Source organism: Taudactylus pleione, unplaced genomic scaffold, assembly GCF_031769625.1.
Source record: "Taudactylus pleione unplaced genomic scaffold, aTauple2 ptg000168l, whole genome shotgun sequence".
Lineage (NCBI taxonomy): Eukaryota > Metazoa > Chordata > Amphibia > Anura > Myobatrachidae > Taudactylus > Taudactylus pleione.
The window spans coordinates 543,931-568,146 of NW_028284570.1; the positions used below are offsets into that span (position 1 = coordinate 543,931).

At 48.9% G+C, this 24,216-nt stretch overlaps 2 protein-coding genes across 2 annotated transcripts in view; both read left to right on the top strand.

Annotated features, from left to right (window-relative positions):
• LOC148521391 (uncharacterized) overlaps window positions 1–24,216 on the top strand; it is a 106,292-nt gene that overhangs the window by 58,936 nt on the left and 23,140 nt on the right. The gene's annotated exons all lie outside the window — the stretch shown is intronic.
• Window positions 31–2,754, top strand: LOC148521392 (uncharacterized). Its single transcript, XM_088475235.1, has 5 exons — window positions 31–55; window positions 422–610; window positions 1,030–1,926; window positions 1,964–2,267; window positions 2,433–2,754. The coding sequence occupies exons 1-5, from the start codon at window positions 31–33 to the stop codon at window positions 2,752–2,754; spliced, it is 1,737 nt and encodes a 578-aa protein (XP_088331361.1).

A 24,216-nucleotide genomic window follows, 5' to 3' on the forward strand; every position in this document is an offset into this window, starting at 1 on the left:
GTAATTCTTCACCACTTTCCACCAGTAATGATGCCACGAAAATATTCTTCTCTTTGTATGTGACCAGTCCTGAAATCACATATCAAACTAGATCCACATTACCAGCTCCCACAACTACGAGTACACGGGTAGTGTCTAATATCGTTGGCTCTACGTCACCAGCTACCACAGCTACACTGATAGTGTCTAATATCACTGGCTCTAAGTCACCAGCTACCACAGATACACCGATAGTGTCTAATATCACTGGCTCTAAGTCACCAGCTACCACAGATACACCGATAGTGTCTAATATAACTGGCTGCCTTTAAGTCACCAACTACCACAGCTACACCGATAGTGTCTATTATCACTGGCTCTAAGTCACCATCTACCACAGCTACACCGATAGTGTCTAATATCACTGGCTCTACATCATCAGCTACCACAGCTACACCGATAGTGTCTAATATCACTGGCTCTACATCGCCAGCTACCACAGCTACACCGAGAATGTCTAATATCACTGGCTCTACATCACCAGCTACCACAGCTACACCGATAGTGTCTAATATCACTGGCTCTACATCACCAGCTACCACAGCTACACCGATAGTGTCTAATATCACTGGCTGCCTCTAAGTCACCAGCTACCACAGCTCATCATATCACCAGCTGCCACAACTGCACCAATAGTGTCTAATATCACCAGCACCACATCACCAGCTACCACAGCTACACCGATAGTGTCTAATATCACTGGCTGCCTCTAAGTCACCAGCTACCACAGCTCATCATATCACCAGCTGCAACAAGTGCACCAATAGTGTCTAATATCACCAGCACCACAACTGCACCAATAGTGTGTAATACCACCAGCACCATATCACCAGCTACCACAACTGAACCAATAGTGTCTAATATCACCAGCACCATATCACCAGCTACCACAAATACACCAACAATGTCTAATATCACCAGCACCATATCACCAGCTACCACAACTGAACCAATGGTGTCTAATATCACCAGCTGCCACAATTGCACCAGTAGTGTCTAATATCACCAGCATTATATCACCAGCTACCACTATTGCACCAATAGTGTCTAATATCACCAGCAACACATCACCAGCTATCGCAACTGCACCAATAGTGTCTAATATCACCAGCATTATATCACCAGCTAGCACTAATGCACCAATAGTGTCTAATATCACCAGCAACACATCACCAGCTATCGCAACTGCACCAATAGTGTCTAATATCACCAGCACCACATCACCAGCTGCCACAACTGCACCAATAGTGTCTAATATCACCAGCACCACATCACCAGCTGCAACAAGTGCACCAATAGTGTCTAATTTCACCAGAACCATATCACCAGCTACCGCAACTGCACCAATAATGTCAAATATAACCAGCACCATATCACCAGCTACCGCAACTGCACCAAAAGTGTCTAATATCACCAGCGTCATATCACCAGCTGCCACAACTGCACCAATAGTGTCTAATATCACCAGCATCATATTACCAGCTGCCACAACTGCACCAATAGTGTCTAATATCACAAGCACCATATCACCAGCTACCGCAACTGCACCAATAGTGTCTAATATCACCAGAACCATATCACCAGCTACCGCAACTGCACCAAAAGTGTCTAATATCACCAGCATCATATCACCAGCTGCCACAACTGCACCAATAGTGTCTAATATCACCAGCATCATATCACCAGCTGCCACAACTGCACCAATAGTGTCTAATATCACAAGCACCATATCACCAGCTGCCACAACTGCACCAATAGTGTCTAATATCACCAGCACCACATCACCAGCTACCACAACTGCACCAATAGTGTCTAATATCACCAGAACCATATCAACAGCTACCACAACTGTACCAACAATAATGTCAAATATCACCAGCACCATATCACCAGCTACCACAACTGCACCAATAGTGTCTAATACCACCAGCTGCCACAACTGCACCAATAGTGTCTAATATCACCAGCACCACATCACCAGCTACCACAACTGCACCAATAGTGTCTAATATCACCAGCACCACATCACCAGCTACCGCAACTGTACCAATAGTGTCGAATATCACCAGCACCACATCACCAGCTGCCACAATTGCACCAATAGTGTCTAATATCACCAGCACCATATCACCAACTGCCACAACTGCACCAGTAGTGTCTAATATCACCAGCACCATATCACCAGCTACCACAACTGCACCAATAGTGTCTAATATCACCAGCACCATATTAGCAGCTACCGCAACTGCACCAATTGTGTTTAATATCACCAGCTTCCACAACTGCACCAATAGTGTCTAATACCACCAGCTGCCACAACTGCACCAATAGTGTCTAATATCACCAGCACCACATCAACAGCTTCCACAACTGCACCAATAGTGTCTAATACCACCAGCTGCCACAACTGCACCAATAGTGTATAATATCACCAGCACCACATCACCAGCTTCCACAACTGCACCAATAGTGTCTAATATCACCAGCACCACATCACCAGCTACTGCAACTGCACCAATAGTGTCTAATATCACCAGCACAACACCAGCTACCACAACCGCACCAATAGTGTCTAATTTCACCAGCACCATATCATCAGCTAATACAGTTATACCTGTTATGTCTAATTTCACAGTATCTATTCCTCCTTCTTCCCAACTGCACCAACAGTGTCAAATACAGTACACCCAGCACCAGACTGCCAGACTGCTGTAACTGCACCAATGGTGTAAAATATGACCAGCACCAAGTCACCAGCTACTAAAGTAACTTACTGTCTAGAAAGTCACCAGATGTTAGACAGCCAATAGGTTGACTGGGACAAAAGGTCGACACACTAAAGGTCGCCGTGTAAGAAGGTCAGCGGGGTCAAAAGGTCGACACAAAAATGTCCAACACATGATTTTTTTAGGGTTAGGCACTTACCGGAGGGTTAGGGTTAAGCACTTACCCCGACTGTTGGCATTAGGCACCAGGAGGGAGGATTAGGCTAAGGTTCTTACCGGATGGTTAGGCAATAGAATGGATGGTTAGGGTCAGGCACCTACCCCGACGGTTAGATGTTAGGCACCAGGAGGGAGGATTATGGTGAAGATTAATGTGTCGACCTTTTGTCCCAGTCGAGCTATTGACTGTCTAAACTCTGGGGGCCTATTCATCATCACTTAATTTTTACAAAAGCAGGTGACAATGAACATTTTCATCTGCAATTGTAAAAATTAAGTTATCAGGCCATTCATCAAGAAGGTAAAGCAGGAGTTATCACATATATACACCCCATACACTAGTATCACAGACATCTCCTACTTACCTTCATCTCCTGGAATGGCCGCTGTCCTCATACACTAGTATCACAGATATCTCCTGCTTACCTTCCTCTCCCGGAATGGCCCGCTGTCCCCATACACTAGTATCACAGATATCTCCTACTTACCTTCTTCTCCCGGAATGGCCCGCTGTCCTCATACACTAGTATCACAGATATCTCCTACTTACCTTCCTCTCCCGGAATGTCCGCTGTCCACATACACTAGTATCACAGATATCTCCTACTTACCTTCCTCTCCCGGAATGGCCCGCTGTCCTCATACACTAGTATCACAGATATCTCTTGCTTACCTTTCTCTCTCGGAATGGCCCGCTGTCCCCATACACTAGTATCACAGATATCTCCTGCTTACCTTTCTCTCCCGGAATGGCCGCTGTCCCCATACACTTGTATCACAGATATCTCCTGCTTACCTTTCTCTCCCGGAATGGCCTGCTGTCCCCATACACTAGTATCACAGATATCTCCTGCTTACCTTCCTCTCCCGGAATGGCCCGCTGTCACCATACACTAGTATCACAGATATCTCCTGCTTACCTTCCTCTCCCGGAATGGCCGCTGTCCCCATACACTAGTATCACAGATATCTCCTGCTTACCTTCCTGTCCCGGAATGGCCTGCTGTCCCCATACACTAGTATCACAGATATCTCCTGCTTAACTTCCTCTCCCGGAATGGCCCGCCGTCCCCATACACTAGTATCACAGATATCTCCAGCTTACCTTTCTCTCCCGGAATGGCCTGCTGTCCCCATACACTAGTATAACAGATATCTCCTGCTTACCTTCCTCTTGCAGAATGGCCGCTGTCCTCATACACTAGTATCACAGATACCATCTGCTTACCTTCCTCTCCTGAAATGGCCCGCTGTCCCCATACACTAGTATCACAGATACCTCCTGCTTACCTTCCTCTCCCGGAATGGCCCGCTGTCCCCATACTCTAGTATCACAGATATCTCCTGTTTCCCTTCCTCTTGCGGAATGGCCCGCTGTCCCCACACACTAGTATCACAGATATCTCCTGCTTACCTTCCTCTTGCAGAATGGCCGCTGTCCCCATACACTAATATCACAGATATCTCCTGCTTACCTTTGTCTCCCGGAATGGCCCGCTGTCCCCATACACTAGTATCACAGATATCTCCTGCTTACCTTCCTCTTGCAGAATGGCCGCTGTCTACATACACTAGTATCACAGATATCTCCTGCTTACCTTCCTCTCCCGGAATGACCTGCTGTCCCCTTACTCTAGTATCACAGATATCTCTTACTTACCTTCCTCTTGCAGAATGGCCGCTGTCCCCATACACTAGTATCACAGATATCTCCTGCTTACCTTCCTCTCCCAGAATGGCCCGCTGTCCCCATACACTAGTATCACAGATATCTCCTGCTTACCTTCCTGTCCCGGAATGACCTGCTGTCCACATACACTAGTATCACAGATATCTCCTACTTACCTTCCTCTTGCAGAATGGCCGCTGTCCCCTTACTCTAGTATCACAGATATCTCCTGCTTACCTTCCTCTCCCGGAATGGCCCGCCGTCCCCATACACTAGTATCACAGATATCTCCTGCTTACCTTTCTCTCCCGGAATGGCCCGCTGTCCCCATACACTAGTATCACAGATATCTCCTGCTTACCTTCCTCTTGCAGAATGGCCGCTGTCCCCTTACTCTAGTATCACAGATATCTCCTGCTTACCTTCCTCTCCCGGAATGGCCCGCCGTCCCCATACACTAGTATCACAGATATCTCCTGCTTACCTTTCTCTCCCGGAATGGCCCGCTGTCCCCATACACTAGTATCACAGATATCTCCTGCTTACCTTCCTCTTGCAGAATGGCCGCTGTCCCCTTACTCTAGTATCACAGATATCTCCTGCTTACCTTCCTCTTGCAGAATGGCCGCTGTCTACATACACTAGTATCACAGATATCTCCTGCTTACCTTCCTCTCCCGGAATGACCTGCTGTCCCCTTACTCTAGTATCACAGATATCTCTAACTTACCTTCCTCTTGCAGAATGGCCGCTGTCCCCATACACTAGTATCACAGATATCTCCTGCTTACCTTCCTCTCCCAGAATGGCCCGCTGTCCCCATACACTAGTATCACAGATATCTCCTGCTTACCTTCCTGTCCCGGAATGACCTGCTGTCCACATACACTAGTATCACAGATATCTCCTACTTACCTTCCTCTTGCAGAATGGCCGCTGTCCCCTTACTCTAGTATCACAGATATCTCCTGCTTACCTTCCTCTCCCGGAATGGCCCGCCGTCCCCATACACTAGTATCACAGATATCTCCTGCTTACCTTTCTCTCCCGGAATGGCCCGCTGTCCCCATACACTAGTATCACAGATATCTCCTGCTTACCTTCCTCTTGCAGAATGGCCGCTGTCCCCTTACTCTAGTATCACAGATATCTCCTGCTTACCTTCCTCTCCCGGAATTGCCCGCCGTCCCCATACACTAGTATCACAGATATCTCCTACTTACCTTCCTCTTGCACAATGGCCGCTGTCCCCATACACTAGTATCACAGATATCTCCTGCTTACCTTCCTCTTGCAGAATGGCCGCTGTCCCCATACACTAGTATCACAGATATCTCCTGCTTACCTTTCTCTCCCGGAATGGCCCGCTGTCCCCATACACTAGTATCACAGATATCTCCTGCTTACCTTTCTCTCCCGGAATGGCCGCTGTCCCCATACACTAGTATCACAGATATCTCCTGCTTATCTTTCTCTCCCGGAATGGCTCGCTGTGATCATGCACTAGTATCACAGATACCATCTGCTTACCTTCCTCTCCCGGAATGGCTGCTGTCCCCATACATTAGTATCACAGATATCTCCTGATTACCTTCCTCTTGCGGAATGGCCCGCTGTCCCCACACACTAGTATCACAGATATCTCCTGCTTACCTTTCTCTCCCAGAATGGCCACTGTCTACACACACTAGTATCACAGATATCTCCTGCTTACCTTTCTCTCCCAGAATGGCCCGCTGTCCCCATATACTAGTATCACAGATATCTCCTGCTTACCTTCCTCTCCCGGAATGGCCCGCTGCCCCCATACACTAGTATCACAGATATCTCCTGCTTACCTTCCTCTCCCGGAATGGCCCGCTGTCCCCACACACTAGTATCAAAGATATCTCCTGCTTACCTTTCTCTTGCAGAATGGCCGCTGTCCCCATACACTAATATCACAGATACCTCCTGCTTACCTTCCTCTCCCGGAATCGCCCGCTGTCCCCATACACTAGTATCACAGATATCTCCTGCTTACCTTCCTCTTGCGGAATGGCCCGCTGTCCCCACACACTAGTATCACAGATATCTCCTGCTTACCTTCCTCTTGCAGAATGGCCGCTGTCCCCACACACTAGTATCACAGATATCTCCTGCTTACCTTCCTCTTGCAGAATGGCCGCTGTCCCCATACACTAGTATCACAGATATCTCCTGCTTACATTTCTCTCCAAAAATGGCCCGCTGTCCCCATACACTAGTATCACAGATATCTCCTGCTTACCTTCCTCTTGCAGAATGGCCACTGTCTACATACACTAGTATCACAGATATCTCCTGCTTACCTTCTTCTCCCGGAATGACCTGCTGTCCCCTTACTCTAGTATCACAGATATCTCCTGCTTACCTTCCTGTCCCGGAATGACCTGCTGTCCACATACACTAGTATCACAGATATCTCCTACTTACCTTCCTCTTGCAGAATGGCCGCTGTCCCCTTACTCTAGTATCACAGATATCTCCTGCTTTCCTTCCTCTCCCGGAATGGCCCGCTGTCCCCATACACTAGTATCACAGATATCTCCTGCTTACCTTTCTCTCCCAGAATGGCCGCTGACCCCATACACTAGTATCACAGATATCTCCTGCTTACCCTTTCTCTCCTGGAATGGCTCGCTGTCCCCATACACTAGTATCACAGATATCTCCTGCTTACCTTTCTCTCCCGGAATGGCCGCTGTCCCCATACACTAGTATCACAGATATCTCCTGCTTACCTTTCTCTCCTGGAATGGCATGCTGTCCCCACACACTAGTATCACAGATATCTCCTGCTTACCTTTCTCTCCCAGAATGGCCCGCTGTCCCCATACACTAGTATCACAGATATCTCCTGCTTACCTTCTTCTCCTGGAATGGCCCGCTGTCCCCATACACTAGTATCACAGATATCTCCTGCTTACATTCCTCTCCCGGAATGGCCCACTGTCCCCATACACTAGTATCACAGATATCTCCTGCTTACCTTCCTCTTGCAGAATGGCCGCTGTCTACATACACTAGTATCACAGATATCTCCTGCTTTCCTTCCTCTCCTGGAATGCCCTGCTGTCCCCTTACTCTAGTATCACAGATATCTCCTACTTACCTTCCTCTTGCAGAATGGCCGCTGTCCCCATACACTAGTATCACAGATATCTCCTGCTTACCTTTCTCTTGCAGAATGGCCGGTGTCTACATACACTAGTATCGCAGATATCTCCTGCTTTCCTTCCTCTCCCGGAATGCCCTGCTGTCCCCTTACTCTAGTATCACAGATATCTCCTACTTACCTTCCTCTTGCAGAATGGCCGCTGTCCCCATACACTAGTATCACAGATATCTCCTGCTTACCTTCCGCTCCCAGAATGGCTGCTGTCCCCATACACTAGTATCACAGATATCTCCTGCTAACCTTCCTCTCCCGGAATGGCCCGCTGTCCCCATACACTAGTATCACAGATATCTCCTGCTTACCTTCCTCTTGCAGAATGGCCGCTGTCTACATACACTAGTATCACAGATATCTCCTGCTTACCTTCCTCTCCCGGAATGACCTGCTGTCCCCTTACTCTAGTATCACAGATATCTCCTGCTTACCTTCCTCTCCCAGAATGGCCCGCTGTCCCCATACACTAGTATCATAGATATCTCCTGCTTACCTTTCTCTCCCGGAATGGCCCGCTGTCCCCATACACTAGTATCACAGATATCTCCTGCTTACCTTCCTCTTGCAGAATGGCCGCTGTCCCCTTACTCTAGTATCACAGATATCTCCTGCTTACCTTCCTCTCCCGGAATGGCCCGCCGTCCCCATACACTAGTATCACAGATATCTCCTACTTACCTTCCTCTTGCAGAATGGCCGCTGTCCCCATACACTAGTATCACAGATATCTCCTGCTTTCCTTCCTCTTGCAAAATGGCCGCTGTCCCCATACACTAGTATCACAGATATCTCCTGCTTACCTTTCTCTCCCGGAATGGCCCGCAGTCCCCATACACTAGTATCACAGATATCTCCTGCTTACCTTTCTCTCCCGAATGGCCGCTGTCCCCATACACTAGTATCACAGATTTCTCCTGCTTACCTTTCTCTCCCGGAATGGCTCGCTGTCCCCATACACTAGTATCACAGATACCATCTGCTTACCTTCCTCTCCCGGAATGGCTGCTGTCCCCATACACTAGTATCACAGATATCTCCTGATTACCTTCCTCTTGCGGAATGGCCCGCTGTCCCCACACACTAGTATCACAGATATCTCCTGCTTACCTTTCTCTCCCAGAATGGCCGCTATCTACATACACTAGTATCACAGATATCTCCTGCTTACCTTCCTCTCCCAGAATGGCCCGCTGTCCCCCATATACTAGTATCACAGATATCTCCTGCTTATCTTCCTCTCCCAGAATGGCCGCTGTCCCAATACACTAGTATCGCAGATATCTCCTGCTTACCTTTCTCTCCCGGAATGGCCCACTGTCCCCATACACTAGTATCACAGATATCTCCTGCTTACCTTCCTCTCTCGGAATGGCCCGCTGTCCCCACACACTTGTATCACAGATATCTCCTGCTTACCTTTCTCTCCCAGAATGGCCCGCTGTCCCCATACACTAGTATCACAGATATCTCCTGCTTACCTTCCTCTCCCGGAATGGCCCGCTGTCCCCATACACTAGTATCACAGATATCTCCTGCTTACCTTCCTCTCCCGGAATGGCCCGCTGTCCCCATACACTAGTATCACAGATATCTCCTGCTTACCTTCCTCTACCGGAATGGCCCACTGTCCCCATACACTAGTATCACAGATATCTCCTGCTTTCCTTCCTCTCCCGGAATGCCCTGCTGTCCCCTTACTCTAGTATCACAGATATCTCCTTCTTACCTTCCTCTTGCAGAATGGCCGCTGTCCCCATACACTAGTATCACAGATATCTCCTGCTTACCTTTCTCTTGCAGAATGTCGCTGTCTACATACACTAGTATCACAGATATCTCCTGCTTTCCTTCCTCTCTCGGAATGCCCTGCTGTCCCCTTACTCAAGTATCACAGATATCTCCTACTTACCTTCCTCTTGCAGAATGGCAGCTGTCCCCATACACTAGTATCACAGATATCTTCTGCTTACCTTCCTCTCCCAGAATGGCTGCTGTCCCCATACACTAGTATCACAGATATCTCCTGCTAACCTTCCTCTCCCGGAATGGCCCGCTGTCCCCATACACTAGTATCACAGATATCTCCTGCTTACCTTCCTCTCCCAGAATGGCTGCTGTCCCCATACACTAGTATCACAGATATCTCCTGCTAACCTTCCTCTCCCGGAATGGCCCGCTGTCCCCATACACTAGTATCACAGATATCTCCTGCTTACCTTCCTCTTGCAGAATGGCCGCTGTCTACATACACTAGTATCACAGATATCTCCTGCTTACCTTCCTCTCCCGGAATGACCTGCTGTCCCCTTACTCTAGTATCACAGATATCTCTTACTTACCTTCCTCTTGCAGAATGGCCGCTGTCCCCATACACTAGTATCACAGATATCTCCTGCTTACCTTCCTCTCCCAGAATGGCCCGCTGTCCCCATACACTGGTATCACAGGTATCTCCTGCTTACCTTCCTCTCCCGGAATGACCTGCTGTCCACATACACTAGTATCACAGATATCTCCTACTTACCTTCCTCTTGCAGAATGGCCGCTGTCCCCTTACTCTAGTATCACAGATATCTCCTGCTTACCTTCCTCTCCCGGAATGGCCCGCCGTCCCCATACACTAGTATCACAGATATCTCCTGCTTACCTTTCTCTCCCGGAATGGCCCGCTGTCCCCATACACTAGTATCACAGATATCTCCTGCTTACCTTCCTCTTGCAGAATGGCCGCTGTCCCCTTACTCTAGTATCACAGATATCTCCTGCTTACCTTCCTCTCCCGGAATGGCCCGCCGTCCCCATACACTAGTATCACAGATATCTCCTACTTACCTTCCTCTTGCAGAATGGCCGCTGTCCCCATACACTAGTATCACAGATATCTCCTGCTTACCTTCCTCTTGCAGAATGGCCGCTGTCCCCATACACTAGTATCACAGATATCTCCTGCTTACCTTTCTCTCCCGGAATGGCCCGCTGTCCTCATACACTAGTATCACAGATATCTCCTGCTTACCTTTCTCTCCCGGAATGGCCGCTGTCCCCATACACTAGTATCACAGATATCTCCTGCTTACCTTTCTCTCCCGGAATGGCCGCTGTCCCCATACACTAGTATCACAGATATCTCCTGCTTACCTTCCTCTCCCGGAATGGCTGCTGTCCCCATACACTAGTATCACAGATATCTCCTGATTACCTTCCTCTTGCGGAATGGCCCGCTGTCCCCACACACTAGTATCACAGAAATCTCCTGCTTACCTTTCTCTCCCAGAATGGCCGCTGTCTACATACACTAGTATCACAGATATCTCCTGCTTACCTTCCTCTCCCAGAATGGCCCGCTGTCCCCATATACTAGTATCACAGATATCTCCTGCTTGCCTTCCTCTCCCAGAATGGCCGCTGTCCCAATACACTAGTATCGCAGATATCTCCTGCTTACCTTTCTCTCCCAGAATGGCCCGCTGTCCCCATATACTAGTATCACAGATATCTCCTGCTTACCTTCCTCTCCCTGAATGGCCCGCTGTCCCCATACACTAGTATCACAGATATCTCCTGCTTACCTTCCTCTCCGGAATGACCCACTGTCCCCATACACTAGTATCACAGATATCTCCTGCTTACTTTACTCTTGCGGAATGGCCCGCTGTCCCCACACACTAGTATCACAGATATCTCCTGCTTACCTTCCTCTTGCAGAATGGCCGCTGTCCCCACACACTAGTATCACAGATATCTCCTGCTTACCTTTCTCTCCCAGAATGGCCGCTATCTACATACACTAGTATCACAGATATCTCCTGCTTACCTTCCTCTCCCAGAATGGCCCGCTGTCCCCATATACTAGTATCACAGATATCTCCTGCTTATCTTCCTCTCCCAGAATGGCCGCTGTCCCAATACACTAGTATCGCAGATATCTCCTGCTTACCTTTCTCTCCCGGAATGGCCCACTGTCCCCATACACTAGTATCACAGATATCTCCTGCTTACCTTCTTCTCCCGGAATGGCCCGCTGTCCCCACACACTTGTATCACAGATATCTCCTGCTTACCTTTCTCTCCCAGAATGGCCCGCTGTCCCCATACACTAGTATCACAGATATCTCCTGCTTACCTTCCTCTCCCGGAATGGCCCGCTGTCCCCATACACTAGTATCACAGATATCTCCTGCTTACCTTCCTCTCCCGGAATGGCCCGCTGTCCCCATACACTAGTATCACAGATATCTCCTGCTTACCTTCCTCTACCGGAATGGCCCACTGTCCCCATACACTAGTATCACAGATATCTCCTGCTTTCCTTCCTCTCCCGGAATGCCCTGCTGTCCCCTTACTCTAGTATCAGAGATATCTCCTTCTTACCTTCCTCTTGCAGAATGGCCGCTGTCCCCATACACTAGTATCACAGATATCTCCTGCTTACCTTTCTCTTGCAGAATGTCCGCTGTCTACATACACTAGTATCACAGATATCTCCTGCTTTCCTTCCTCTCTCGGAATGCCCTGCTGTCCCCTTACTCAAGTATCACAGATATCTCCTACTTACCTTCCTCTTGCAGAATGGCAGCTGTCCCCATACACTAGTATCACAGATATCTCCTGCTTACCTTCCTCTCCCAGAATGGCTGCTGTCCCCATACACTAGTATCACAGATATCTCCTGCTAACCTTCCTCTCCCGGAATGGCCCGCTGTCCCCATACACTAGTATCACAGATATCTCCTGCTTACCTTCCTCTCCCAGAATGGCTGCTGTCCCCATACACTAGTATCACAGATATCTCCTGCTAACCTTCCTCTCCCGCAATGGCCCGCTGTCCCCATACACTAGTATCACAGATATCTCCTGCTTACCTTCCTCTTGCAGAATGGCCGCTGTCTACATACACTAGTATCACAGATATCTCCTGCTTACCTTCCTCTCCCGGAATGACCTGCTGTCCCCTTACTCTAGTATCACAGATATCTCTTACTTACCTTCCTCTTGCAGAATGGCGGCTGTCCCCATACACTAGTATCACAGATATCTCCTGCTTACCTTCCTCTCCCAGAATGGCCCGCTGTCCCCATACACTGGTATCACAGGTATCTCCTGCTTACCTTCCTCTCCCGGAATGACCTGCTGTCCACATACACTAGTATCACAGATATCTCCTACTTACCTTCCTCTTGCAGAATGGCCGCTGTCCCCTTACTCTAGTATCACAGATATCTCCTGCTTACCTTCCTCTCCCGGAATGGCCCGCCGTCCCCATACACTAGTATCACAGATATCTCCTGCTTACCTTTCTCTCCCGGAATGGCCCGCTGTCCCCATACACTAGTATCACAGATATCTCCTGCTTACCTTCCTCTTGCAGAATGGCCGCTGTCCCCTTACTCTAGTATCACAGATATCTCCTGCTTACCTTCCTCTCCCGGAATGGCCCGCCGTCCCCATACACTAGTATCACAGATATCTCCTACTTACCTTCCTCTTGCAGAATGGCCGCTGTCCCCATACACTAGTATCACAGATATCTCCTGCTTACCTTCCTCTTGCAGAATGGCCGCTGTCCCCATACACTAGTATCACAGATATCTCCTGCTTACCTTTCTCTCCCGGAATGGCCCGCTGTCCCCATACACTAGTATCACAGATATCTCCTGCTTACCTTTCTCTCCCGGAATGGCCGCTGTCCCCATACACTAGTATCACAGATATCTCCTGCTTACCTTTCTCTCCCGGAATGGCCGCTGTCCCCATACACTAGTATCACAGATATCTCCTGCTTACCTTCCTCTCCCGGAATGGCTGCTGTCCCCATACACTAGTATCACAGATATCTCCTGATTACCTTCCTCTTGCGGAATGGCCCGCTGTCCCCACACACTAGTATCACAGAAATCTCCTGCTTACCTTTCTCTCCCAGAATGGCCGATGTCTACATACACTAGTATCACAGATATCTCCTGCTTACCTTCCTCTCCCAGAATGGCCCGCTGTCCCCATATACTAGTATCACAGATATCTCCTGCTTGCCTTCCTCTCCCAGAATGGCCGCTGTCCCAATACACTAGTATCGCAGATATCTCCTGCTTACCTTTCTCTCCCAGAATGGCCCGCTGTCCCCATATACTAGTATCACAGATATCTCCTGCTTACCTTCCTCTCCCTGAATGGCCCGCTGTCCCCATACACTAGTATCACAGATATCTCCTGCTTACCTTCCTCTCCGGAATGACCCACTGTCCCCATACACTAGTATCACAGATATCTCCTGCTTACTTTCCTCTTGCGGAATGGCCCGCTGTCCCCACACACTAGTATCACAGATATCTCCTGCTTACCTTCCTCTTGCAGAATGGCCGCTGTCCCCATACACTAGTATCACAGATATCTCCTGCTTACGTTCCTCTTGCAGAATGGCCGCTGTCCCCATACACTAGTATCACAGATATCTCCTGCTTACCTTTCTCTCCCGGAATGGCCCGCTGTCCCCATACACTAGTATCACAGATATCTCCTGCTTACCTTTCTCTCCCGGAATGGCCGCTGTCCCCATACACTAGTATCACAGATATCTCCTGCTTACCTTTCTCTCCCGGAATGGCCGCTGTCCCCATACACTAGTATCACAGATATCTCCTGCTTACCTTCCTCTCCCGGAATGGCTGCTGTCCCCATACACTAGTATCACAGATATCTCCTGATTACCTTCCTCTTGCGGAATGGCCCGCTGTCCCCACACACTAGTATCACAGAAATCTCCTGCTTACCTTTCTCTCCCAGAATGGCCGCTGTCTACATACACTAGTATCACAGATATCTCCTGCTTACCTTCCTCTCCCAGAATGGCCCGCTGTCCCCATATACTAGTATCACAGATATCTCCTGCTTGCCTTCCTCTCCCAGAATGGCCGCTGTCCCAATACACTAGTATCGCAGATATCTCCTGCTTACCTTTCTCTCCCAGAATGGCCCGCTGTCCCCATATACTAGTATCACAGATATCTCCTGCTTACCTTCCTCTCCCTGAATGGCCCGCTGTCCCCATACACTAGTATCACAGATATCTCCTGCTTACCTTCCTCTCCGGAATGACCCACTGTCCCCATACACTAGTATCACAGATATCTCCTGCTTACTTTCCTCTTGCGGAATGGCCCGCTGTCCCCACATACTAGTATCACAGATATCTCCTGCTTACCTTCCTCTTGCAGAATGGCCGCTGTCCCCACACACTAGTATCACAGATATCTCCTGCTTACCTTTCTCTCCCAGAATGGCCGCTATCTACATACACTAGTATCACAGATATCTCCTGCTTACCTTCCTCTCCCAGAATGGCCCGCTGTCCCCATATACTAGTATCACAGATATCTCCTGCTTATCTTCCTCTCCCAGAATGGCCGCTGTCCCAATACACTAGTATCGCAGATATCTCCTGCTTACCTTTCTCTCCCGGAATGGCCCACTGTCCCCATACACTAGTATCACAGATATCTCCTGCTTACCTTCTTCTCCCGGAATGGCCCGCTGTCCCCACACACTTGTATCACAGATATCTCCTGCTTACCTTTCTCTCCCAGAATGGCCCGCTGTCCCCATACACTAGTATCACAGATATCTACTGCTTACCTTCCTCTCCAGGAATGGCCCGCTGTCCCCATACACTAGTATCACAGATATCTCCTGCTTACCTTCCTCTCCCGGAATGGCCCGCTGTCCCCATACACTAGTATCACAGATATCTCCTGCTTACCTTCCTCTACCGGAATGGCCCACTGTCCCCATACACTAGTATCACAGATATCTCCTGCTTTCCTTCCTCTCCCGGAATGCCCTGCTGTCCCCTTACTCTAGTATCAGAGATATCTCCTTCTTACCTTCCTCTTGCAGAATGGCCGCTGTCCCCATACACTAGTATCACAGATATCTCCTGCTTACCTTTCTCTTGCAGAATGTCCGCTGTCTACATACACTAGTATCACAGATATCTCCTGCTTTCCTTCCTCTCTCGGAATGCCCTGCTGTCCCCTTACTCAAGTATCACAGATATCTCCTACTTACCTTCCTCTTGCAGAATGGCAGCTGTCCCCATACACTAGTATCACAGATATCTCCTGCTTACCTTCCTCTCCCAGAATGGCTGCTGTCCCCATACACTAGTATCACAGATATCTCCTGCTAACCTTCCTCTCCCGGAATGGCCCGCTGTCCCCATACACTAGTATCACAGATATCTCCTGCTTACCTTCCTCTCCCAGAATGGCTGCTGTCCCCATACACTAGTATCACAGATATCTCCTGCTAACCTTCCTCTCCCGCAATGGCCCGCTGTCCCCATACACTAGTATCACAGATATCTCCTGCTTACCTTCCTCTTGCAGAATGGCCGCTGTCTACATACACTAGTATCACAGATATCTCCTGCTTACCTTCCTCTCCCGGAATGACCTGCTGTCCCCTTACTCTAGTATCACAGATATCTCTTACTTACCTTCCTCTTGCAGAATGGCCGCTGTCCCCATACACTAGTATCACAGATATCTCCTGCTTACCTTCCTCTCCCAGAATGGCCCGCTGTCCCCATACACTGGTATCACAGGTATCTCCTGCTTACCTTCCTCTCCCGGAATGACCTGCTGTCCACATACACTAGTATCACAGATATCTCCTACTTACCTTCCTCTTGCAGAATGGCCGCTGTCCCCTTACTCTAGTATCACAGATATCTCCTGCTTACCTTCCTCTCCCGGAATGGCCCGCCGTCCCCATACACTAGTATCACAGATATCTCCTGCTTACCTTTCTCTCCCGGAATGGCCCGCTGTCCCCATAACACTAGTATCACAGATATCTCCTGCTTACCTTCCTCTTGCAGAATGGCCGCTGTCCCCTTACTCTAGTATCACAGATATCTCCTGCTTACCTTCCTCTCCCGGAATGGCCCGCCGTCCCCATACACTAGTATCACAGATATCTCCTACTTACCTTCCTCTTGCAGAATGGCCGCTGTCCCCATACACTAGTATCACAGATATCTCCTGCTTACCTTCCTCTTGCAGAATGGCCGCTGTCCCCATACACTAGTATCACAGATATCTCCTGCTTACCTTTTTCTCCCGGAATGGCCCGCTGTCCCCATACACTAGTATCACAGATATCTCCTGCTTACCTTTCTCTCCCGGAATGGCCGCTGTCCCCATACACTAGTATCACAGATATCTCCTGCTTACCTTTCTCTCCCGGAATCGCCGCTGTCCCCATACACTAGTATCACAGATATCTCCTGCTTACCTTCCTCTCCCGGAATGGCTGCTGTCCCCATACACTAGTATCACAGATATCTCCTGATTACCTTCCTCTTGCGGAATGGCCCGCTGTCCCCACACACTAGTATCACAGAAATCTCCTGCTTACCTTTCTCTCCCAGAATGGCCGCTGTCTACATACACTAGTATCACAGATATCTCCTGCTTACCTTCCTCTCCCAGAATGGCCCGCTGTCCCCATTTACTAGTATCACAGATATCTCCTGCTTGCCTTCCTCTCCCAGAATGGCCGCTGTCCCAATACACTAGTATCGCAGATATCTCCTGCTTACCTTTCTCTCCCAGAATGGCCCGCTGTCCCCATATACTAGTATCACAGATATCTCCTGCTTACCTTCCTCTCCCAAAATGGCCCGCTGTCCCCATACACTAGTATCACAGATATCTCCTGCTTACCTTCCTCTTGCAGAATGGCCGCTGTCTACATACACTAGTATCACAGATATCTCCTGCTTACCTTCCTCTCCCGGAATGACCTGCTGTCCCCTTACTCTAGTATCACAGATATCTCCTGCTTACCTTCCTGTCCCGGAATGACCTGCTGTCCACATACACTAGTATCACAGATATCTCCTACTTACCTTCCTCTTGCAGAATGGCCGCTGTCCCCTTACTCTAGTATCACAGATATCTCCTGCTTACCTTCCTCTCCCGGAATGGCCCGCTGTCCCCATACACTAGTATCACAGATATCTCCTGCTTACCTTTCTCTCCCGGAATGGCCGCTGACCCCATACACTAGTATCACAGATGTCTCCTGCTTACCCTTTCTCTCCTGGAATGGCTCGCTGTCCCCATACACTAGTATCACAGATATCTCCTGCTTACCTTTCTCTCCCGGAATGGCCGCTGTCCCCATACACTAGTATCACAGATATCTCCTGCTTACCTTTCTCTACTGGAATGGCATGCTGTCCCCACACACTAGTATCTCAGATATCCCCTGCTTACCTTTCTCTCCCAGAATGGCCACTGTCTACATACACTAGTATCACAGATATCTCCTGCTTACCTTCCTGTCCCGGAATGACCTGCTGTCCCCTTACTCTAGTATCACAGATATCTCCTGCTTCCCTTCCTCTCCCGGAATGGCCCGCCGTCCACATACACTAGTATCACAGATATCTCCTACTTACCTTCCTCTTGCAGAATGGCCGCTGTCCCCATACACTAGTATCACAGATATCTCCTGCTTACCTTTCTCTCCCGGAATGGCCCGCTGTCCCCATACACTAGTATCACAGATATCTCCTGCTTACCTTTCTCTCCCGGAATGGCCGCTGACCCCATACACTAGTATCACAGATATCTCCTGCTTACCCTTTCTCTCCTGGAATGGCCCGCCGTCCACATACACTAGTATCACAGATATCTCCTACTTACCTTCCTCTTGCAGAATGGCCGCTGTCCCCATACACTAGTATCACAGATATCTCCTGCTTACCTTTCTCTCCCGGAATGGCCGCTGTCCCCATACACTAGTATCACAGATATCTCCTGCTTACCTTCCTCTCCCGGAATGGCTGCTGTCCCCATACACTAGTATCACAGATATCTCCTGATTACCTTCCTCTTGCGGAATGGCCCGCTGTCCCCACACACTAGTATCACAGAAATCTCCTGCTTACCTTTCTCTCCCAGAATGGCCGCTGTCTACATACACTAGTATCACAGATATCTCCTGCTTACCTTCCTCTCCCAGAATGGCCCGCTGTCCCCATATACTAGTATCACAGATATCTCCTGCTTGCCTTCCTCTCCCAGAATGGCCGCTGTCCCAATACACTAGTATCGCAGATATCTCCTGCTTACCTTTCTCTCCCAGAATGGCCCGCTGTCCCCATATACTAGTATCACAGATATCTCCTGCTTACCTTCCTCTCCCTGAATGGCCCGCTGTCCCCATACACTAGTATCACAGATATCTCCTGCTTACCTTCCTCTCCGGAATGACCCACTGTCCCCATACACTAGTATCACAGATATCTCCTGCTTACTTTCCTCTTGCGGAATGGCCCGCTGTCCCCACATACTAGTATCACAGATATCTCCTGCTTACCTTCCTCTTGCAGAATGGCCGCTGTCCCCACACACTAGTATCACAGATATCTCCTGCTTACCTTTCTCTCCCAGAATGGCCGCTATCTACATACACTAGTATCACAGATATCTCCTGCTTACCTTCCTCTCCCAGAATGGCCCGCTGTCCCCATATACTAGTATCACAGATATCTCCTGCTTATCTTCCTCTCCCAGAATGGCCGCTGTCCCAATACACTAGTATCGCAGATATCTCCTGCTTACCTTTCTCTCCCGGAATGGCCCACTGTCCCCATACACTAGTATCACAGATATCTCCTGCTTACCTTCTTCTCCCGGAATGGCCCGCTGTCCCCACACACTTGTATCACAGATATCTCCTGCTTACCTTTCTCTCCCAGAATGGCCCGCTGTCCCCATACACTAGTATCACAGATATCTACTGCTTACCTTCCTCTCCAGGAATGGCCCGCTGTCCCCATACACTAGTATCACAGATATCTCCTGCTTACCTTCCTCTCCCGGAATGGCCCGCTGTCCCCATACACTAGTATCACAGATATCTCCTGCTTACCTTCCTCTACCGGAATGGCCCACTGTCCCCATACACTAGTATCACAGATATCTCCTGCTTTCCTTCCTCTCCCGGAATGCCCTGCTGTCCCCTTACTCTAGTATCAGAGATATCTCCTTCTTACCTTCCTCTTGCAGAATGGCCGCTGTCCCCATACACTAGTATCACAGATATCTCCTGCTTACCTTTCTCTTGCAGAATGTCCGCTGTCTACATACACTAGTATCACAGATATCTCCTGCTTTCCTTCCTCTCTCGGAATGCCCTGCTGTCCCCTTACTCAAGTATCACAGATATCTCCTACTTACCTTCCTCTTGCAGAATGGCAGCTGTCCCCATACACTAGTATCACAGATATCTCCTGCTTACCTTCCTCTCCCAGAATGGCTGCTGTCCCCATACACTAGTATCACAGATATCTCCTGCTAACCTTCCTCTCCCGGAATGGCCCGCTGTCCCCATACACTAGTATCACAGATATCTCCTGCTTACCTTCCTCTCCCAGAATGGCTGCTGTCCCCATACACTAGTATCACAGATATCTCCTGCTAACCTTCCTCTCCCGCAATGGCCCGCTGTCCCCATACACTAGTATCACAGATATCTCCTGCTTACCTTCCTCTTGCAGAATGGCCGCTGTCTACATACACTAGTATCACAGATATCTCCTGCTTACCTTCCTCTCCCGGAATGACCTGCTGTCCCCTTACTCTAGTATCACAGATATCTCTTACTTACCTTCCTCTTGCAGAATGGCCGCTGTCCCCATACACTAGTATCACAGATATCTCCTGCTTACCTTCCTCTCCCAGAATGGCCCGCTGTCCCCATACACTGGTATCACAGGTATCTCCTGCTTACCTTCCTCTCCCGGAATGACCTGCTGTCCACATACACTAGTATCACAGATATCTCCTACTTACCTTCCTCTTGCAGAATGGCCGCTGTCCCCTTACTCTAGTATCACAGATATCTCCTGCTTACCTTCCTCTCCCGGAATGGCCCGCCGTCCCCATACACTAGTATCACAGATATCTCCTGCTTACCTTTCTCTCCCGGAATGGCCCGCTGTCCCCATAACACTAGTATCACAGATATCTCCTGCTTACCTTCCTCTTGCAGAATGGCCGCTGTCCCCTTACTCTAGTATCACAGATATCTCCTGCTTACCTTCCTCTCCCGGAATGGCCCGCCGTCCCCATACACTAGTATCACAGATATCTCCTACTTACCTTCCTCTTGCAGAATGGCCGCTGTCCCCATACACTAGTATCACAGATATCTCCTGCTTACCTTCCTCTTGCAGAATGGCCGCTGTCCCCATACACTAGTATCACAGATATCTCCTGCTTACCTTTTTCTCCCGGAATGGCCCGCTGTCCCCATACACTAGTATCACAGATATCTCCTGCTTACCTTTCTCTCCCGGAATGGCCGCTGTCCCCATACACTAGTATCACAGATATCTCCTGCTTACCTTTCTCTCCCGGAATCGCCGCTGTCCCCATACACTAGTATCACAGATATCTCCTGCTTACCTTCCTCTCCCGGAATGGCTGCTGTCCCCATACACTAGTATCACAGATATCTCCTGATTACCTTCCTCTTGCGGAATGGCCCGCTGTCCCCACACACTAGTATCACAGAAATCTCCTGCTTACCTTTCTCTCCCAGAATGGCCGCTGTCTACATACACTAGTATCACAGATATCTCCTGCTTACCTTCCTCTCCCAGAATGGCCCGCTGTCCCCATTTACTAGTATCACAGATATCTCCTGCTTGCCTTCCTCTCCCAGAATGGCCGCTGTCCCAATACACTAGTATCGCAGATATCTCCTGCTTACCTTTCTCTCCCAGAATGGCCCGCTGTCCCCATATACTAGTATCACAGATATCTCCTGCTTACCTTCCTCTCCCAAAATGGCCCGCTGTCCCCATACACTAGTATCACAGATATCTCCTGCTTACCTTCCTCTTGCAGAATGGCCGCTGTCTACATACACTAGTATCACAGATATCTCCTGCTTACCTTCCTCTCCCGGAATGACCTGCTGTCCCCTTACTCTAGTATCACAGATATCTCCTGCTTACCTTCCTGTCCCGGAATGACCTGCTGTCCACATACACTAGTATCACAGATATCTCCTACTTACCTTCCTCTTGCAGAATGGCCGCTGTCCCCTTACTCTAGTATCACAGATATCTCCTGCTTACCTTCCTCTCCCGGAATGGCCCGCTGTCCCCATACACTAGTATCACAGATATCTCCTGCTTACCTTTCTCTCCCGGAATGGCCGCTGACCCCATACACTAGTATCACAGATGTCTCCTGCTTACCCTTTCTCTCCTGGAATGGCTCGCTGTCCCCATACACTAGTATCACAGATATCTCCTGCTTACCTTTCTCTCCCGGAATGGCCGCTGTCCCCATACACTAGTATCACAGATATCTCCTGCTTACCTTTCTCTACTGGAATGGCATGCTGTCCCCACACACTAGTATCTCAGATATCCCCTGCTTACCTTTCTCTCCCAGAATGGCCACTGTCTACATACACTAGTATCACAGATATCTCCTGCTTACCTTCCTGTCCCGGAATGACCTGCTGTCCCCTTACTCTAGTATCACAGATATCTCCTGCTTCCCTTCCTCTCCCGGAATGGCCCGCCGTCCACATACACTAGTATCACAGATATCTCCTACTTACCTTCCTCTTGCAGAATGGCCGCTGTCCCCATACACTAGTATCACAGATATCTCCTGCTTACCTTTCTCTCCCGGAATGGCCCGCTGTCCCCATACACTAGTATCACAGATATCTCCTGCTTACCTTTCTCTCCCGGAATGGCCGCTGACCCCATACACTAGTATCACAGATATCTCCTGCTTACCCTTTCTCTCCTGGAATGGCCCGCCGTCCACATACACTAGTATCACAGATATCTCCTACTTACCTTCCTCTTGCAGAATGGCCGCTGTCCCCATACACTAGTATCACAGATATCTCCTGCTTACCTTTCTCTCCCGGAATGGCCCGCTGACCCCATACACTAGTATCACAGATATCTCCTGCTTACCTTCCTGTCCCGGAATGACCTGCTGTCCACATACTCTAGTATCACAGATATCTCCTACTTACCTTCCTCTTGCAGAATGGCCGCTGTCCCCTTACTCTAGTATGGAGACAGAATTCATCAAGCTCCGAAAATACAATATTTTTGGAGATTGATTGCAGGTGCATTTGCCACCTGTAGGCTCTCCCGTCACTGCCCTGAAAAGGAGCTGTGAAGCTGCTTGCGGGGATAGCTGATTTTGCATCAGCTGTCACCGTGCCGGAGCAATGCTGAATTGCTCCGTATTCCGCGACGAGTTAGAATGTTAATTATCTGGGTCTGTTCAGATCTTGATAATTAACATCATGAACAGGCCCCTTGTGTCTTTCTAGACACTGTCGACCTTTTACTGTCTATCTGTTAATCCGGATCCCACATTCTCAGTGGTGCCTCAGTGACATCATCCCGCCAGTGTCACTGCACAGAGAGAAGAAGACAGCGCAGGACCGCGCTCCCCTAAAATAGTATAGGCAGTGTCACTTCCATTATAAGGGCATTCCCCACGTAGTCAGGGGGTGGGTAAATGTGGCATAGGTCAGCAGCCCTTCGGCTGTACTCAGATGGTGTGACATACTGTAGCCAGCGGTTTTCATGAAGATCACATACACACACATGTATCGTGTGCAGGAGCAGCCGGTTTCCCACTTCAGTACATGGAGAGATGCGTATGTTCCCTGCACTGCCTGTTGTAAATGACCTGACAACTGCTTGTTTGAAAAGGAAGGTGAGAACCAGAAGGGGGCAGTATTGTGAAGGATAGAAAAACAGGGAGAAGCAGAACCACTGCAGGTTATTAGACAGATCACCAGATGAATGTGTATAATGAAGATTTAAAGACTCATTCTAGCTCTAGTGCAACATCTGTATTAAACTATTATGCTGCAACTGGCAGATCTGTAATAATATCATGTACGTTAATAACTTGAAGCTGCATACACAGACCGATTTTTTTGAACGATTATCGTTTAACGATAATCGTTTAAAAAATCGTTCACTTTCTGAGTCAAACGATGAACGATCATCGTTCATGCGCGTTCACGTTTGTAGTTTGTAGTTCAGTCAGACTTGTCAACTGAACGATTTTCATTAAGGGAATATGCAAAAATCGTTTGTAGTTCAAAAAAATCGTTCATTACACTGACATATAAAGGAGCGTACACACGGTCAGATTTGTCAGACTTGTCAGATTTGTCAGATGAACGACCGAACGATTAAACGATTTGAACGATTTGGACGATTTGACCAAAGTTTTGAACGATTTGAACGATTGAACGATTTTTGACTGCATTAAAATGAATGGAATCGTCCAAGTCTG

What these genes read in the sequence shown, in the direction of transcription:
- LOC148521392 (XM_088475235.1), top strand. Translation starts at nt 31, where the DNA reads ATGCCACGAAAATATTCTTCTCTTT. An exon ending in ACGAAAATATTCTTCTCTTT is followed by an intron (nt 56 to 421) that starts GTATGTGACCAG and finishes CTACATCATCAG; the next exon opens with CTACCACAGCTACACCGATA. An exon ending in GATAGTGTCTAATATCACTG is followed by an intron (nt 611 to 1,029) that starts GCTGCCTCTAAG and finishes CAATTGCACCAG; the next exon opens with TAGTGTCTAATATCACCAGC.